Source organism: Rattus norvegicus, chromosome X (assembly GCF_036323735.1).
Source record: "Rattus norvegicus strain BN/NHsdMcwi chromosome X, GRCr8, whole genome shotgun sequence".
Classification (NCBI taxonomy): domain Eukaryota; kingdom Metazoa; phylum Chordata; class Mammalia; order Rodentia; family Muridae; genus Rattus; species Rattus norvegicus.
Genome location: NC_086039.1, coordinates 143,479,730 through 143,499,224, shown reverse-complemented (window position 1 = coordinate 143,499,224; position 19,495 = coordinate 143,479,730). Strand labels below are relative to the sequence as shown.

At 38.7% G+C, this 19,495-nt stretch overlaps 1 protein-coding gene across 10 annotated transcripts in view; it reads left to right on the top strand.

The window, feature by feature from the left end:
- Mcf2 (MCF.2 cell line derived transforming sequence) overlaps window positions 1-19,495 on the top strand; it is a 106,330-nt gene that overhangs the window by 51,615 nt on the left and 35,220 nt on the right. For 6 of the 10 annotated variants that reach the window (XM_063280096.1, XM_063280101.1, XM_063280099.1 and 3 more), the window contains 8 exons: window positions 1,913-2,046; window positions 2,668-2,782; window positions 3,095-3,214; window positions 5,714-5,905; window positions 7,363-7,554; window positions 9,313-9,484; window positions 14,156-14,199; window positions 15,925-16,004. In XM_063280096.1, the coding sequence (XP_063136166.1) occupies window positions 1,913-2,046; window positions 2,668-2,782; window positions 3,095-3,214; window positions 5,714-5,905; window positions 7,363-7,554; window positions 9,313-9,484; window positions 14,156-14,199; window positions 15,925-16,004 (1,049 nt within the window). Of the gene's footprint in view, window positions 1-1,912; window positions 2,047-2,667; window positions 2,783-3,094; window positions 3,215-5,713; window positions 5,906-7,362; window positions 7,555-9,312; window positions 9,485-10,908; window positions 10,957-14,155; window positions 14,200-15,924; window positions 16,005-19,495 lie in introns of all 10 variants that reach the window. The other 4 variants (XM_063280095.1, XM_063280100.1, XM_063280098.1 and 1 more) reach the window with 1 other exon arrangement.

Genomic DNA, 19,495 nt, shown 5'->3' with positions numbered 1-19,495 from the left:
GGCAAATACTCTGTCACCAAGCTATGGTTCTTTGTGAACTAGGTTCTCACTGTGTAGCCTAGGATGACCTGAAAGACAGTAGGTAGACCAGGATGACCTCAAACTTTGAATCTTTTTCCCTCAATCTCTTGAGTTCTTGGATTTCAGGTATATACCATCACACCTGCCACATGGTCTTGGTTGTTCCAGAAAGGTGTTTAAAGTGTTCATTTCATGCTGATTTTTACATAAGGAAAATGGAAGATACACTGAAAATATTTTTTCTTTTATTTTTGCCCTATAAAAATGGGTGTTTTGCCCATATGTCTTTCTGTGCCCCACATGTGTGCCTGGTGCCTGAAGAAACCAGAGGGGCTATCAGATCCCTTGGAACTGGAGTTATAGGTGATTATCAACTGCCATGTGGGTGCTAAGAGCTGAACTTGAGTGCTCAGGAAGAGAAGCAAGTGCACTTCACTGTTGAGGCATCTAGTCCCCTGGGGAACTGATTTTCTTCTGTCTGTGGTGGGAAAGAAACAGTTCTGACAATTTAGAGGCACCTTTCACAAAATGTTGGGGGACAATTTAAACAAGGAAAATCAGACATCTGAGTATTATTTTTCTCCCTTACCCATAATATGTATGCTGGATGACAAGGCAGTTTTGAGTTCTGTATAGGGTGTTCTGTTTTAATTAAAATATGAAATAACAAATGTTTGCATCATAATCAATGATGATGATAGTGGTGGTGGTAGTGGTGGAGGCCCATGACTATTGTGATGGTTGTTTGTGACAGGGTTTCTTGCAGCCTACTCTGACTGTTGACTCACAACTGTAGCTCTCCTTGAACTCTTGATTTTCATGACCAGTTACAAACATGTTCTACCAGCAATGGCTTATCTTGCCTGGTTAATTTGTATGCAGCTGTAGGGATGATGTAGTGAGATATGCATATAGTGTACATGTGATAGGTTTTTAAGCACATATTTGGTGCTTCATTGATATTGGTTTTATTTTTAAAATATTTTAATTTTCTTGGTGCTAGGAATTAAAGTTAGAGCCTCACACATGCTAATTACATGTCATTGCCACACTACCTGGTTTGTTTTTTTTTTTATGACAAATATATACTCATAAACTTTGTTAAGTCCCTTGGACCTTCTGATGGAAATCTTGGATCATGTAGCTATCTGAAGAAGGTACACATTTATAGACTACTTCCAAAGCATTAGTTATACACCATGCAAGATAAAATAGGACTTAATGAATTATAGACAGCTGTGAGCCACCATTTAAGTGGTAGGAGTCAAACCCAGGTCATCCTGAAGAGCAGCCAGTGCTCTTTACCAAGGAGCCATCTCTCCAGCTTCCCACCTTATTTCTTGAGACAGAGTTGGCCCAGAACTAAGTAGTCTCTGCTGGCTGACTAGGATGTGCATAGATTTACTTCCCAGGTATTATAAGTGTACACTATTATACATGGCTTTTAAAAATGTGTATTGTCGGGCTGGAGAGATGGCTCAGTGGTTAAGGGCATTGACTGCTCTTCCAGAGGTCCTAAGTTCAATTCCCAGCAACTACATGGTGGCTCACAACCATCTGTAATGGGATCTGATGCCCTCTTCTGGTGTGTCTGAGGTACTCATATATATAAAATAAACAAATCTTTAAAAAATGTGCACTTTGGATATCGAACTCAGGTTTCCATGCTTCAAAGGTAGGCACTTTTGCCAACTCAACCACCTCCTTGGCTATAGAGTGCCACACTTGCAGATTCTTGGATCCTGGAATACTGTGAGTGCAGAGGCTGTGCTAGAATTGCTTCTGTCTTCTGGGCCATACATCTTCCATGGCTGTGTATCTCTTCTCTTCAAGTCATTCATGTTTAATTATGAACTAACTGGCTGACACATCCTGTTGTACCTTTGTGTAGAATGACTTAACTACTGTAACCAAAGAAGGAAAAGTTCTTCTCATGAACCTGCAAGTGCCTGACACTGAAGAAAATCTCAGTTCAAGTCATGAATGTCCCCAGCATATAAATGGTGACTGGCAAACTATTAAAAAGTAAGTATTCCCTTCCTTTAAGAGTTACTTATATTTTCAAACTAGGAATTTTACATTGTTTGTTGCTGTTAGGTATGAAAGTATTTCTGGACCTCTGGAAGTCTGGGAACTTCTTTTCTGGGTTAGTCTGCAGACAGTAGTTCACTTGCAGAATTAAGTTCCCCAGACATTGATTTTTTTCTTTGCCTGAGCCAAGTGTCATAGTGTCATAGACTATTTTTGCTTATGATTCCTTTTTTCCTGTTTTTGAGAAAGGATCTTACCATGTAGCTCTCGCTGGCCTAGGACTCCATATACATCGGACTAGACTTAAACCTACAGAGATCTGCATTCCGTTGCATCATTACTACTAGATTAAAGGCGTGTCCCACCATGCCTGGTCTTTGCCTATAATTCATCCATTTTTTTCTTCCTTGTTCCTATGAACGACATGTTTATTTTGGCTTCACTTTCAGAGATTCAGTCTTTGCTCACTTGACCCTGTCACTTTGGGCCCGTGGCAGGGCAGTACATCATGTTGGTTGGGAATGTTTTAATTTTAATTAGAAGCCCAGGTTTAGCTCTGTACTTGCATCCACGAGTGCTTATTTCTAAGGAATTCTTTGGCTTCTGTTTATCAAGGTTGCTGGCTCAGGTGCATGATATGGAAACTGCTTTTGATGGATTTTGGGAAAAACATCAGCTGAAAATGGAGCAATATCTGCAACTGTGGAAGTTTGAGCAAGAATTTCAAGAGGTCAGTCAATGTGAATAAAATAGCTGAACATATTTTTTAATAGTTTCTTTCTCTCTCTCTTTCTTTCTTTCTTTCTTTCTTTCTTTCTTTTTTTTTTTTTTTTGGAGCTGAGGACCGAACCCAGGGCCTTGCACTTGCTAGGCAAGTGATCTACCACTGAGCTAAATCCCAAATCCCTGAACATATTTTTTATGTGTATAATTTTTCATATTAACGTTCTCATTTAATAGCATTTCTTATTTAATGTGACCATTACTAAAAGTGAATGGTCAATAAGTCAGTGCTCTTAAATCCTATATTTCTTGCTTCTAGGTTGTGACTCAAGTTGAATTTTTATTAAGTCAACAGAGAGAACTGGGTGATGTAACGGGGAACTTAGCTCAAGTAAAACAAAGACTTAAAAAAATAGAGATCTTGGATGACAAATCTCAGGTGAGTTAACATTTTAATGTTTGTGTTTCACTAGGACTCCGTATAAATGTTTATTATATTTAACCTCTCATAACTATATAATTGACACAAACATATTAGCCTAAAATCCGTTTTAAGTGTGGCCCTATGGAGACACTACAGATGTATCATGAAGCTGTAGGAAACTATTTAAGGATCTGTTTGAAAGCTGTCTGTATGAAGGAGGCTAGGCTATAAACTGTCTTGGAGATGTTAGGAGATAATGTCTAACAAGATTGATATATGATGAGGCCTCAGATACATAGTGAGTTTTAGGCTACCCTGTTTTACTTGAGATCTTGTCTCAAAAACAAGCATTTGATATCTGGAAATTGTGGAATAATGTAAAGAGACTATGCATTGTTTAATGTTTATCATGATAGATGCAATCGAATCAATTATAGACCCACACAGACAGCCCTACTTAGGCTGACTAGCAGGTAAAATGGTACTTTGTAGAGTATTAAATGTCCAAGAACTGTTTAGCATATTCCTGGATATATAGCATGTGCTCAAAGGAAAAGCCGTTGCCAGCAGCTTTGTTAATTTTAAAGCTTAGATTCATGACTTTAGTACTTAGCAAACTGCCTTTGCCCTCCTGTCTTGTATACCACAGCAAAGCAATGCTTTTATAGACATGTTCTTAGAAAACAGACTCATAAGAACCACGAACATGGGCTGGAGAGATGGCTCAGTGGTTAAAAGCACCCGACTGCTCTTCCAGAGGTCATGAGTTCAATTCCCAGCAACCACATGGTGGCTCACAACCATCTGTAAAGAGATCCGATGCGATGCTGGGGCTGGGGATTTAGCTCAGTGGTAGAGCGCTTACCTAGGAAGCTCAAGGCCCTGGGTTCGGTCCCCAGCTCCGGAAAAAAAGAACCAAAAAAAAAAAAAAAAAAAAAAAAGAACCACGAACATGTGCAAATGAAACCTCCAGGCCAGGGGTCGCAGTAACCAGTAAAGACATTAGACTTGCATACTCTGAATGCAGTCCACATCTCCCTATGACATCATAGAAAGAAAAGGCAAACTGATTTGGAAGCTGGGGACTTTGTTTTTAATACTTTTTTCCAATGTGATTTAACACATAAGCTTTCAGTTTGGTAGTTGTCCTAGTTTCCTTCCCATTACTGTGACAAAACACTCTGAGTAAAAGCCACTTTAGGGAAGAAAGGTTTATTTGGCACAAAGTTTCAGATCACAGTCTATCTTTAAGGGAGGGCAGGGTAGGAAGCTGAAGAAGACAAGATGGGAGACTGGAGCTTGCTGGCTTCCTCAGTGGCTCATGCTCAGCTAGATTTTTATGCAGCTCGGAACCAGCTACCTAGGGATGGTGCTGAGCAGTGGGTCCGCCCACATCAATTGGTAATCAAGACATCCTTCACAGCCATACTGAGAGGTCAATCTGATCCACGAAGGTCCTCAGTTGAGCCTTTCAGCTCACTCTAGGCTGTGTAAAGTTGGCGATTCCAGCTAACTAAAACAATGGTGGTCTTTGTGCTGTGGATCATGACCATTCTGGGGGTTGTATGGCTGTTTTGCAGGGGTCACATATCAGATATTCTGTATATCAAATATTTACATTATGAGTCCTAACAGTAGCAAAATTACAGGTATAAAGTACCAGTGAAACTAATTTTATGGTTGGGGTCACCACAACATGGGAAACTGTATTCACGGGTCACACCATTAGGGAAGTTGAGAACTGTTGCTCTAGCCCATTTAAAAAGCAACTCTCTATTTTTTTTTTTTTTTGGTTCTTTTTTTTCGGAGCTGGGGACCGAACCCAGGGCCTTGCGCTTCCTAGGTAAGCGCTCTACCACTGAGCTAAATCCCCAGCCCCGCAACTCTCTATTTTAATTGTGTGTTTCCCAATAGTCAGACAGGCTAGTCAGAGACTTGGCTGGGCTTCAGTTTGCTTTATTTTGCCTAGGGAAACATTATGTATGTCCCTACTATGTTTCAGTCACTGTTCTGTGGGAGTTGGTAGTGGATAGAATTGAGGTAAGGCCATGAGAGTCCCTTCTGATATTCAGTTTAGGCATGTCAGAGCACTCAGGTAAGGGGGGTGGGGACTGGAATTGACATGGAAATATATTAGCTTTCATTTGCCTGGTGTTTACTCTCTACTGGGTTCTGTGTGTCTTTTTGTTTTACATCTGTGCTCACTAGAAGGCATTCTTTATTATACTCTTAGTGGAATGAAGTAGTTGACTTTCATTTTATACTCAGAAATTTGTTGAGCTTCTGATAGTCATTGCTATGACTAATCAACATCAGTGAAGATTGTGTGTGTGTGTGTGTGTGTGTGTGTGTGTTGTGTGTGACAATGAAATTAATCATGTTCTGTGATCATATCCCCCGCCAAATATGTTCTTTAATGATCCCCCTTGCCTCTCCTGTTCCCCCTCTTCCTATCACCTGTTGTTATAAGCAGAGATCATCCAATCATGATTTTTCTGTCCTCTTTCAAATCAGGAACTGTTAGCCAAGGGCCGGATTGTGATATTGCATGGCCACAAGCTGGCATCGAATCACCACTATGCCCTTGATTTAATCTGCCAGAGGTGTAATGAGCTACGCTACCTTTCTGATATTTTAGTTAATGAGATCAGATCAAAGCGGATCCAGCTGAGTAGGACTTTCAAAATGCACAGACTTCTACAGCAGGTAATATGATGGGAAATGAGCCACCTCTGAGAAAGGCCATAATTGGTTTTTTTCTTGAGTTCTCCAATCTTCCTTAAATGTCTTATGGGACAATTTCATCTTCTTACATACTTGCTTATATGCCTTAGGCTACACATTTCATCTTTTCCCATACGAGCCCACATGGATTGTGGTTCACATTTTGTCTTCTTCCATACTTGTCCACTTACCTCTTCTGAGAGGTCAAGGGTTTAGTGCCTACAGTGTTGGATTTCAATTTGTAAGAGGTCTAAAAGATCGAGCCTTATTGTGGCTTTTCAGTCTAGCTCCCTATGCACTACTCATGGTAGATTCAGTATAGTACCCGTTTTGCCCAATTTTCCATGTGGAGACAATTTAAGTCTATTTCTGAAACCTGGTGATATTCTGCAGTCAGAGCACTTAAAAGCCCAGGGGACATTTTGCAGAAGCCTGAAATTCCTTCCAGATTTCATAGTACAGTACTAAAAATTAACTGGTAAATGAAAAATATTCTGCCATGCCTGTGGGTCAGTGAATGGAAATGCCACCCTGCAGATCTAGTCATGGCACAGAAATGCAAACAGGAGTGTCACTTGTCAACATCATATTGGAACATAAAGATGCTACTCTACACATCTCTTTTTCTGGTTCAAAAAAAAAAAAAAACCCTTATTCTTGTCCTTGGCAATCATCAGGCATTGATATTACACTTTATATTTGTTAGGAGCTTCATATTTCAGCCATTGATTTGTAGAAAATAACACGCAACTAAATTGTTAGTGTTGAGAAAATGGCCAGACTCCTGCTGCAGGAGAAATTCTTGTTATGAAATAAATGCAGTGCTTCTCCACCTTGGCTCTGCATCAGCAATACCTGTGGAGCGCTTTAACAGTATAAATGTCTGGCCGGCAGCCCAGAGCTACTGAATCAGAATTTCTGGGGGCAACACCAGATATCATTTATTAACAGCTCTGAAAGCATTTTTCTTTTTCTTTTCTTTTTTTTTTTAAATTGAGACAGAATCTTGCTTTGTAGTTCTCACTGGCTAGGAACTTGCTGTGTAGCCCAGGCTGGCTTCAAACTCAGAGATTCTCCTGCACCTGCCTCCTGGGTATTGGAATTAAAATTGTGTGCCACCACAGCTGGGCTCTGAAAATAATTCTGATCGACAGGAAGTGAGACAGTTCTAGCCCACAAGATGGCTCAGTGGGTAAGGCTGATGAGCTTCATTACCAGAGTCTAATCCAAAGGGGCCATTGCTGGAAGGAAAGAAGTGACTCCTGCCAAGTTGTCCTCTGACCTCCACATGTATGCTGTGGCATGAGTATGCTTTGCACACCCACCCACATCCCCCTCCCCTCCGCAAAGATGTAACAATACAAACCCAGGAAGTATATTCCCTTTATCATTACAGTCTTACCATTTGCTGCTTTGATTTTTGTGATTTTCCTTATCAGGCACGTCAGTGCTGTGATCAAGGGGAATGCCTCCTGGCTAACCGGGGAATGGATAAGTTTCAGACTAAAGAAGATGCTCAGAAAGCCCTTCAGGATGTGGACAATTTCCTTCAAATGGCCATGCCTTTCATCAATTATGATATCGAAAACCTGCAATTTGAATTTGATGTGCTCCTATCTCCTGAACTCAAGGTGAGAGACATTTTATTCAAAGATGCACAAGCAAATTAATCACCAGGGTGTAAGAGTTTACTATCTCACAACAACTTTATATTAGTGTGTGCATACACAGTCCTCTTTGGGACTGTGGGGCGATAGTGCCACTGTTGTGTATCAGAGAATCCACAGGCATATGTTTGTTATATAATAAGACTTTCACTGTGAGCTCTGAGCCTGTTAATATTTATTATTATTATGATGATGATGAAGAAGAAGATGATGATGATGTTTGAGATCGATTTCACTGTATAGTCTTGGTTGGCTTAGAACTTGTTGGATAGACTAGTCTGGCTTCCTGTTACTAAGGCCATTCTGACTCTATTATTTTTAAGTGATTTAAATGTGCTGTGAGCTTTCACATATACTTTGTTTGCATCCTCAGAGAAGGGTCCTTAATTGGAGTAGAGTGTTAGGATCAGGTTTAGGATTAATATGTTCCACCTGCTCAGGTTGTTTATACTGGAACTTTAGTTTTATATTTACATGAAGAGAATACACTAATATTTTCTGTTTCTTTACTAAATTTGCTCTAGTTATGTTTTGTGCTTGAAATAAGTTGTTTCTGTGTTTGTGTTACATGTTTGTATGTGTATGTGTACTTGTGTATATGAGCACATGATATACAGAGGCCAGAGGTTCATATCTGGTATCTTCCTCTATTTCTCTCTACCTTGTTTTGAGACAAGGTCTCTCATTGGACCTACTACTCGCTTGCTCAGCTACACTGGCAAGCCAGCAAGCCCTAGAGATTATGCATGCACACTACCATGTCCCATTTTGTATATGGGTTCTTGGGATTCAAAGTCAGGTCCTCATACTTGTGTAGAAAACACTACCCAGTAAACCATCTCCCTAGTCCACAAATATTCTACTACAGTCTAATCTAAAGATATTTAACTTTGTTACTTATATATTCATTTATTTGGTGTTTAATATCTATACCATATATATTATATCTATACCATATTTGGGTGGATGTGTATATGTGCGCATGAAGGTGGGAGCCAAAGGTTGATTTTCAGTATCTTTCCTAGTTACTTTCGTTATGTTGAGACAGAGTCTCAAGTGAATTGGAACACGCATTGATTCAGTTAGGCTTAGCTGGCCAATGAGCTTCAGGGATCCTCCTGTTTATGCTGCCCCAGCACTGAGGTTATAGGTATTCCTGCCATGTCTGGATTTTATATGGCTTCTGGGGCTCTGATCTCAGGTTTTCGAGACTATGCAGCATGCACTGTAGTGACTGAATCATCTTCCAGTCCAAAAATTAATTTTAACTGTGTCTGATGAATGTAATAATAGTTGTTATGACTTATTTCAGAAAGTCACTCATAATTTTTTGAGAAAAATCTAGCTATATAGCACTGGCTGACTTGGAACTAGCTATGTAGACCAGGCTGGCCTTGAACTCAAGAGATCTGCTTGCCTCTGCCTCCTCAGTTCTGGGATTGACGATGTTCTCTACTATCCACAGCAACTCATGATTTTCTATTTTATTTTATGTACATAAGTTTTTTCACTGCATGTGGGTATACATGTGTGTTGTGTGCAAAATCTGGTGCCTATGGAGACCAGAAGAAGGTGTTGAATAACCCAAAAACTAGAGTTAAAGATGGTTCTGAGTAGACATGTGGATGCTGGGAAGTGAACCCAAGTCCTGCAAGAGCATCCAGTGTTAACTGCTGATCCATTTCTCTGCCCTAGCTCATAGAATTCTTATGTAATTCATAGGCTCAAATGAAGAATATACAACGAAAGCTTGAAAATATTCGAAGTGTATTTGAGAATCAACAGAATGCTTATAAGATCTCAAAAGATAGACCTGAGGGGGCAGTCCAGCGTATGATTCCGGCACCTGAAAGTGTGATGAGAGCCAGAACAATATTCTTTTCACCTAAACATGGTAAAGCAGCTTGCTTTCTCACTTGCTATGCCTCTTTTGGCTTGCTATTGTTTCCTTTGATGAACATGATGTTGTTACTAAATTCCTTTTCAATCCTGATAAATTTTAAAACCATTTAGCTTCATTGTTCATGCTTAACCACTGTTGTACAAAAAAGAAGTCAGAATGATATTTCTTTATGTTCATAAGGCATACTAGTAGCACTGTATGATCATAGAATGTAGTAGAATCGTGTCAGGCGATGGTCACCTCAATGTGGACCATTCTAGCTTTAGAAATGAGTGTGACAATTTTTCCAGCTTTAGGCCTTCAGAGTTTCTTCAAAATTATGTGAATTTTATATGTGCATACATGTACATGCATTATAAACCTACATACTTACTATTATTCTAATAAGCAATTATTCGATTCTTGTAGACAGTGTTTTTGAGTGTCATATATAATAGGGTGGATTGCCTTGTCTAAATAGGTGCTGGTAGATGCTAATTGGGTTAATAATTTTTTGTTACAGATTCCATTTTTTTGTTTGAATGTCTCAAGTCTATTTAATTGTGTACTATCCCATTCCTTTCTAAGTTCTATAGGAAAATAATTACTCTTAATGGTGCTCAACCTGAAAGTCTGAAAACATTACTCTCGTAAGGGTTTCTTAGAGCTATGTCTGCAGTTTCTGGAGATAGAGCAGTTTCATCTTTTGTATAAGTTGAAGAGTTGAACATATGACTAAGTTCAGTCTCTTTGAATTAAATTGGATCAGTCACGTTACTAGTGCAGGAAACTACTTTGAAATGCTGAGAAGGCTTGAGCCAGAGGTAATGAATAAACACAACTCATTTCCAGCATGGATCAAGTTACAAATGCATTAGAAGCTATACGGCTAGTAATTCCAAAATGGATACATATACATAAAGTAAGATTGTATGAGCAATGGCTTAAATGAATAATGCTGACTATATTAAGTATACTGGAAATACTCAAAATATGAAAGATATTGAAAAAAGTAAAAAGAATAGAACTGATTAAACCCAACAATTGATATTATATCTCCAAGCACAAAGTAGACATCAGTTACATATTGGGATACTTTAGCTGTGTGTCCTTAGGCACATTGACAGCCTCACTTTCCTTGTCTGTAAAATAGGGACAAGTACCCTCTCACTTAAAAGGTGATCATAAAGAGAAAGTAAAATAAAGTTGTAGACAATAAGACTTATTCAATAAATCAGACTATCCCTTCCCTCTGATTAAATCTCTTTTCTTAATAGACCCCCCAAAGCTCAAGTCTTCCTGAAGCAGAGCACTTTGGATTGTGACCAGGCTATCCAAGACCCATTCATGTCATTCAACAAATTTTGTTTTGTATTATTTCATTTTTCTTTCTTTCTTGGATTTTTATTTAATGGCATAACACTTTCTTTCTGCAGTTGGAATTGGATATTCTTTCTTTCAAGCATGTAAAATTTTTTCAAAAGGTACCCATCTTTATTATATTACTTACCCTCAATACATTTTGTGAGTTTGTACACATGAAAAACCAGTTTGGCATCTAAAAGCAGCATCAGTTCTTTAATTCTACCTGCAAATAATTTTATCTAATTTTTCATACCAACCATCCATTATTCTTTCTCAACATTGACCTTATCTTTAAAAATGACTGTAAAGAATAGTGTGCTTCTAAAGTCAGCATTCGTTCTTAAAATAACTACATAACAAAATGAAAGAAGAGTTGGCAGGAGAGGTGGCTAAGTGGTTAAGAGTGCTTCCTATTCTTCCAGAGGATTTCAGTTCACTTTCCAACATCCACAGGGCAGCTCAACATCACCTGTAACTCCAGCACCAGGGGATCTAATGTTCTCTTCTGGCCTCTGTGGGCACCAACATACCTACCTGCCTACCCACACCCACATTGACATTCAGAATAAAATAAAATTAAAAATAAATAATAAAATACATATTAAAAAAGAGTTAGTGAAATTAATGTGAATCAGGGCTTTTTTCATTTTTAAAGACTTACACCACTCAATCGAAATATTTCTTTGGAGTAGCTTGCATTTGCTTCAGCTTAAGACTATCTTATGTATTTAAGCAAACAAAGGTACCTTAATAGATAAATGGCTGGGATGGATACATGATTTTCTCCATCACCCTTTATGATCTGTAAATAAAACCAGATCACTATTTAAACCTTCTGCATGCTACCCTATTGGTCTATGGGCAATGCAAGTAATAACATCTTTCAGACAAGATTTCAAAACTTGGAGTAGGTAAATCAAGTATTTGATCAAATCAAAGTACTTGCTAATTTTTCACCAAAATGAGTCAAACTGGTTTTTTATTCTGTTTTTGCTTGTTTAATTTTTTTCATTAAATTGAGTTTTCCATCTAGCATAGTGCCTGGCAACTGACAGGATGTGATAAAATGTTGATGAATTCACATTAAGCATGAAGGAAACTTATGGAAAGGCAATGCCAGTGAAAAATAATGTTAGATATGATTGGGCTCTGAAAGCTCTATTTCTAGTCTAGGTCTGTCATGTAAGCTTCAGACTGGTATTTACAGCATCCAATTTCTCATAGGTAACAGTTTCACCATACTACCCAAACTTATCTCTTCTGCCAACCATGTAAAACTTTTCTTTTTCATCTTATTGACTGGTAGTGTAATGTCCCCATTTGTCCAAGCTTAGATGGTCCTGCTCATTCCTATACCAATTAACTGTTTTTGTTGATAAGTAAGCCTTCTGTGCATCTAGCTATTCCTCTCATTTTCTTTACTGCCACTTTCTGAGTTCAAGATAACATCATTGGTGGCCTTCACCATAGTCACTTTGGCTCCCATTGGCACACTCTCCTTGCCTCCTTTTCTCTTCTATGCTACTTTGAGGAGTTTGCATAGATTGCTATTTCTCTGGACTACTTTCCCCCTCTTGTTTCATTGCCTTCTTGCTAGCTCTTCTCCCACCATACAGCCTTACATACCTGTCTGTTGTTACACTTGCTAGACAGGATGGTTTGCAGGGATAGGATCTGTGTGCAATCGCCTTTGCATATCCACAAACACAGAGCTAGCTTGTCATATCACACAGTTGCTCAGTTATTTTGTATGCATGCCTTTACATTGTTGAGAATGAATATATTGTCCTTGCTTTTCAGAAAAAGATGTTTTACAAAGATACACACATATACCTGTTTGAATTTCTCAATGTATTTGCAGCCAATCCATAATTTACTTTAAATAATAAGTTTGTATCTTTGTGTTAGGTATCTTTAAGATGAGGCACACTGATACTTATTAAGAAGCTGATTTTATATGATAATTCATACTAACTATATAATATAATATAGTTATAATATATATAACTACATATATAGTTATATATAACTTTCACATGTCAATACTTGGTAATTAATGATGGTGAAGTATCTATATTTTATAATATGAAAGACCATCCACTCCCTGAGTATGCCTGACATTAGCTTTTGCTAAGGGAAGGAGGATAGAGCTGTGTTTCTTCTATGCTGATAGCAGTGCTCGTTTACCCCAGAAGGATAGCAGTGTTCATGATCAGAACTTGATATATTCTTTGGTTTGTCTTTTACTTTTAAAGGACATCTGACTCTGCTCGCTTCTGTGAAAGCCATCATTTCTTCCCTATGCTGGGAACTGAACACATGCTAGACAAGTGTTCTAGTTGAGCTACATTTCCAGTTCACCCTTCATCCTGTTTTCTTTTTCTCCAGTGCTGGACATGTATTGTTTAAAAATAAAATTAAGACTTTGAATTTTTGATGAGGGTTTTTAAATGAGCATTTTACCTTGCTTTGGAGATGTTTCCTGTAGTGTTTAGAAACATGTACAGATTTAAATTCACTTCTACTTCCTGAACAGATGTTAACCTCAGTGATACCTTATCTGTAAAATGAGATAGATGTTGTTCTCCATCTCTTAGCATAGACTTGAGAATTAAGGGAAACAAATCATTGGTCTTAAATCAGGACCTGGTTGAGCCAAGTGCCAAATAAATTGTGAATCTACATCCTAGGATGAACTTGGATTTTTTTGCCATTAATTTTCAAGTTAATATATAAAGTAACGTGTTTGTGTGTGTGTATGCACATGTGTGCACACTAGTGTAAAACTATACATACATGTAGATCAGAGAACAGTTTGTGGGGGTTGCTTCTCTCCTTCTACCACATGGGTCGTGGGAACAAGATAAGCTCATCATCAGCAAACAATTTTACTTGATGAAACATCTTGCCAGCCCTATATTGTTTTCTTTTCATTCCCCAGCCCCTACTACCCTCCCCTGTCTTTACTGGTCTCATACATGTAGGGCTAGATTCAGAGAAATCTTTGATCCAGTAAGTAAATCTGACTGAATGCTTATGTGGCGGGATGCATATTGAATTTGAACATAATTGTGAACACTTAATACCCTTTTCTTTTGGCAAGTAAGTGCATGTGTGCTGAAGGCGAGGACGAGAAATACATAGTAAACTCATGTCCATAAGTTCAGTGGATTTATATAACTGTCTAACCAATTGCTGTCTTCTGTAGAGTGCTTTGAAATACTAACAATTACTTTCTTTCTAATAAACATGCTTGTGTTTTCATTAAAAGTGTTGACTTTAGTTCCAGTTTAACATTCTTTCATATTTCTCCACCAGTGAAAAAGTCTTGGAGACAGATTCAAGCTCAGAGCAATGTGAAAGTAAGTATAATTGATTAATGAATTCAATGTTGGCTGTGCTGCTACAATTGTAGAATTAGCATGCGTTTTCAGGCATGCTTTCCATGTATTACACTGACCTTGTGAATTTGAAAATCTTACACGTATAAGAAAAATCTGCTGCCTGTGTCTAATTAAAGTACTGGCATAGTTCCAGTGTGTGAGCAGTTCGGTTGTTGTTATTTTTGTTTTGTTTCATTAGTTTTTTAGTCTTGGCTGACATTCAGAAGAATTTCTGCAGAGCACTGCACATAAGTTCCAGTCCCTCTCCATGCTGTCGGCCTCCACACACCTAAGCAATGCTTCTCCTTTCTACACATGCTGCTTTCTTTCATGAATGAGTATAGTATTGCCAAACCAAAGCATACAGTCCAGTTTATCATGGACCATGAACACATTGACTCGGGATGCAGGAAATACATCTATTTGTTTCATTTTTTTATTTCCCTTCCCTTCCCTTCCCTTCCCTTCCCTTCCCTTCCCTTCCCTTCCCTTCCCTTCCCTTCCCTTCCCTTCCCTTCCCTTCCCTTTCCTTCCCTCCCATCCCCTTTTTGAGCTGCCCTGGCTTCACTGTATAGACTAGTGTAGCTTCAAATTCCTAGATAGCTATCTGCTTTGACATTCAAAATGCTGGAATTAAAGACATGTGCCAGCACACCCAGCTCTTATTTTTTGATATGTAAAGCACCCCCCCCTTATTTCAGTTTCTGCAGTCTTAGTTACCTCTACTCAATGGTGTTTCAAAACAGTGGAAAATTCTAGCGAAAAGAAAGAGTATATATATATATACACATATATATATATACACATATATATACATATATATGTATATATTATGGGACAGAATATTTTATTTTTAATAAGTTATTATTGTTAATCTCTTACTGTGCCTAATTTATATATGACTTGTTTAAAAATCATGAATATACATATATGAAACCAAGCATAGTACATGGAAGATTCAGTACTGGCATCTCCTGGAGGTCTTGGGGTGTATCCTTGGGGAAGACACAGGTAATGCATGTGTCTCAGATTTTGTTCTCAGTTATCTGCAATAGGCTGATATCTGTATGGTAGCCTCCTTACACCTGTAAGACCGTATGGATTACTGGTGTGTACTTAGAACATAACTCTGAAAGGCATTGCAGTATAGCATAATAACATAAACTGTGACTGGATTACCTGGCTTTTTTTTTTCTTTTTTCTTTTTTCTTTTTTTTGGAGCTGGGGACCGAACCCAGGGCCTTGCGCTTGCTAGGCAAGCGCTCTACCACTGAGCCAAATACCCAACCCCCATGGATTACCTGGCTTTAATGCCACACTTTGACTTATTGATGGTATAGTTTCTGGTAATTCTCTTAACCTCAGACTTATTAAAATATGAAGTTACAATATGTGAAGTTCCTTAGATTCCTATGTATGGCGTGTAGTGATGCTCGAAGTTGTTTCTATTATCATTACTATAGACTAGAAAGTTTCTTTTGTTGATATAAACAGAAGTGTACAAAATAAATCCCAGTTAGTACCTTAAATCTACACCCTTAGGTAACTTGAAACATTTATATATCCAAGTCATTTTTAGAAAAATGCCGTGCTGTATATTAATTTATCTTCAAAGTTAAGATTGACATTAATTTAATATTCATGTATTTGAGAAAGTACTGTACCTATATAGACAACATTGAACTTTTATTTTCCTTATTTCAGGTCCAAGCCACTCAGGATAGCCAAGAGAAGAATTTTGATCAGCCTCCCAAATTGGACAGTAGCTTGGATATTTTAAAGAAGTATTCTTTCTTTTTTAACTATATTCATATATGTATCTCACTATAGGGGGCTCTGGTTCAGTGTCCAAGGCTCAGGTGCTTAGAATTTTCAGTTTGTAAAATAGGGTCCTAGTGAGGGCATTGAAAGAGTACTAGTGAGTGCCACAAGTCCTGGATTTTTTTTTTTTTATTAACTTGAGTATTTCTTATATACATTTCAAGTGTTATTCCATTTCCCGGTTTCCGGGCAAACATCCCCCTCCCCCCTCCCCTTCCTTATGGGTGTTCCCCTCCCAACCCTCCCCCCATTGCCGCCCACTGAACAAGTCCTGGATTTCGATCTGAGCAGCTGTGATCTGTTTCATGAGTCTTGAGACTTTTTCTTTGGTAACACTGCATATTGTAAGGCAAGTGCTCTGCCACTCAGCTACATCCTAGTCTCATTTTAGGATTTCTGTACCTTTCATTTCCCGATGGAAAAGGAAAACAAGAGTTTTTTTTGTTGTTGTTGTTTTTGTGTTTCCCAGTTTAAATAAGATCTATCTATCCATTTATATGCATATATGTAAATCATATATGTAAACATATATATGATATATAAATCGTATCCTTGATGTCTATGCATCATGTCCATGCTTCGTGCCCAGGGAGGCAGAAGTAGAGGGCAGAGTTCCTGAACTTGCAGTTCCAATGATTGTAAACCTCCATCTGGATCCTGGTAACCACACCTGAGTCCTCTTAAGAGCAGCGCGTGCTCTTAACTACGTAGCCATCTTTCCAACTCCTGCACTCCTCAGTTTTACTGAAAAACAGTGGGAAAGGAAAATGGACAATTTGGTACACACAGTGTGAGCTATGGTAAGGTGATCGCCATAGCCGGTTACTTATCACTGACACTTGCCTTTTTTTGTGGTAAGAACATGGATGTGTATGTCTACTTTGCAAGTACATTTCCTAAATATAAGACATTCCCTTAACCATAGTAATCATGCTGTACACTGGCTTCCCAGAATGACTCAACTAGTAAATGAAAGTCTGCACCCTTGTGCCATACCATCTGTTCTAGTTTTGTTTCTGTTGCTGTGCTAGAGACCATGACCAAAAGCAATTTGGGGAAGGAACTGGTTTATTTGAGTAATAGTTCTAGATCATTATCCATCATGAGAGGAAGTCCAGGCAGGAACCTGGAGGTAGGAACTAAAGCAGAGTCCATGGAGGAGTGTTGATTACTGGCTTTCTCCCCATTGATTACTCAGTCTGCTTTTTTATGGGACCCAGGACCTACAGTGACTGAGACCTCTATAATATCCATGGAGCGAATGCCTCACACATGTGTCTACACATCAAACAGATGGAACAATTATCCAGTTGACATTCTTTTTTCCCAGGCTATTGTAGTTTTTTTTTTGTCAATAGACATCTAAAGCTAACTGTGACACCATTTCTTTCATTTTAAGAGAAAGGAAAATCAATGAAGGGCCTTATCAAAAGCTGTACAGGACTATGGATACTATTTCATAGATAGCAACATTGACCCCTTTTATATGACTTTATAATGTTATGTTAATATTCTAAACTTGAAAATACTGACCTATATACAAGTTTCACATCATGTGCTGGGCCTGGAGGTACATTCCTTTAATCCCAGACCTGGGGGAAGCAGAGGCAGATGAATTTGAAGGCAGCCTGATCTACATAGTTACAGAGCAGGAAGACTATATTATATAGTAAGGTCTGTCTCAAAAAACTAACAACAATAAAGTTTCATATCCTGTTGTTAGAAATGGACAGTAGTTTTGGCCATCATATTGCATGGAGAAATGTATATGAGATAATTTAAAGAAATTCATTTGGAAAAAAAACAGGGTCTAAATTCTTTGAAGTATGAAAAACCAAAGAAGAAATGTAAAAAGGTAGAGGATAAATAGGTTGCTTATATTAGAGAGGGGAGGAAGTTTAAATATGGTGGCTGGAAATCAAACGGGCAGGACCTGTGTTTTATTTTAATGGCGCAGATAGCACACAGTGTTGCTACAGAATCTTAAGTTTTCCTTTTATTCCAAGTGGAGCTGTGTGTGCGTTACAACATGTCTAAGAAAAAAAGCCAGAAAGTTACTGGGAACTGGGGAAAGTGGCGTTTACAGGGTTAATATTTTTTTAAGGAGATGATTTTAGAGCTCCGGAAATTTAGTTTTCCAGAAAAATCAAAATCTGGCATTAATTCAGACATAAGCTTTGTAACATTTTAGTAAATTTTTAAAATTTATTTACTTTTCACTCCAGGTTTTATTCCCCTCCCGCCCCCCCCCGACCAATTCCACTCCCATACCTCCTTGCCCCCCTCCCCCGTATCTCCACTAGGATGTCCCCACCCACCCATCCCACACCACACAACCTCTAAACTCCCTGGGGCCTCCAGTCGCTGGAGGGTTAGGTGCATCTTCTCTGACTGAACCCAGAACCAGGAGCCCTCTGCTGTATATGTCTTGGGGGCCTCATATCTGCTGGTGTATGCTGCCAGGTGGTGATCCAGTGTTTGAGAGATCTTGGAGGTCCAGGTTAATTGAGACTGCTGGTCCTCCTACAGGGTTGCCCCCTTTCCTCAACTTCCTCCAGCTTTTCTCTAATTCAACTACAGGGGTCAGCAGCTTCTGTTCATTGGTTGGGTGCAATTATCTGCATCTGAGTCTTTCGGGTGCTTGTTGGGTCTTTTGGAGGGCAGTCATGAGAGGTCCCTTTCTGTGAGTGATGCATAGCTTTAGTAATGATGTCAGGTCTTTGTGGCTCCCCTTGAGCTGAATCCCACTTTGGGTCTGCCGCTGGACTTTCTTTTCCTCAGGCTCTTCTCCATTTCTATCCCTGCATTTCTTTCAGACAGGAAGAATTATGAGTCTGAGCTTTGACTGTGGGATAGCAACCCCATTCCTCACTCTCCCTGTCTTTCTGCTAGAGATGGAGTAAATGTGTTCTTAATCTAAGTGAATTAGAAATTATTTTTATGTTAACATACAGCCTTTTAACATTTGCAACCCCTCACCCCACTCTAAGATAGACTCCTGCTTTGCATTCCTGACTGGCTCAAAATGCAGGTTAGTTTTGAACTTACAGATTCTGCTGCCTCTGCTTCTTCAGTGCTGGATTAAAGTGTGTGCCACCACACCCGGCCTTCTTTTTAAAGTATGTTTAACAGCCTTCTGGGTGGTAGTTTTTCCAACAACTACAAAATAAACTTCATATTTTGATGCTGGAACAAACCCCTAGGTAGTTCTAATATACTAGTGCATTTTACTTTAGATCAGTGGTTCTCAAACCTTCCTAATACTGCTGGGACCCATAAATACAATTCCTCGTGTTGTGGTGATCCCTAATCTTACATTTATTTTGATGCTACTTCATAACTTTAATTTTGTTACTGTTATGAATCATAATGTAAACGTCTGATAGGCAGGACATCTGATATACAACCCACATAGGGGTTGCAACCCAGAGGTTGAGAACCACTGCTTTAGATG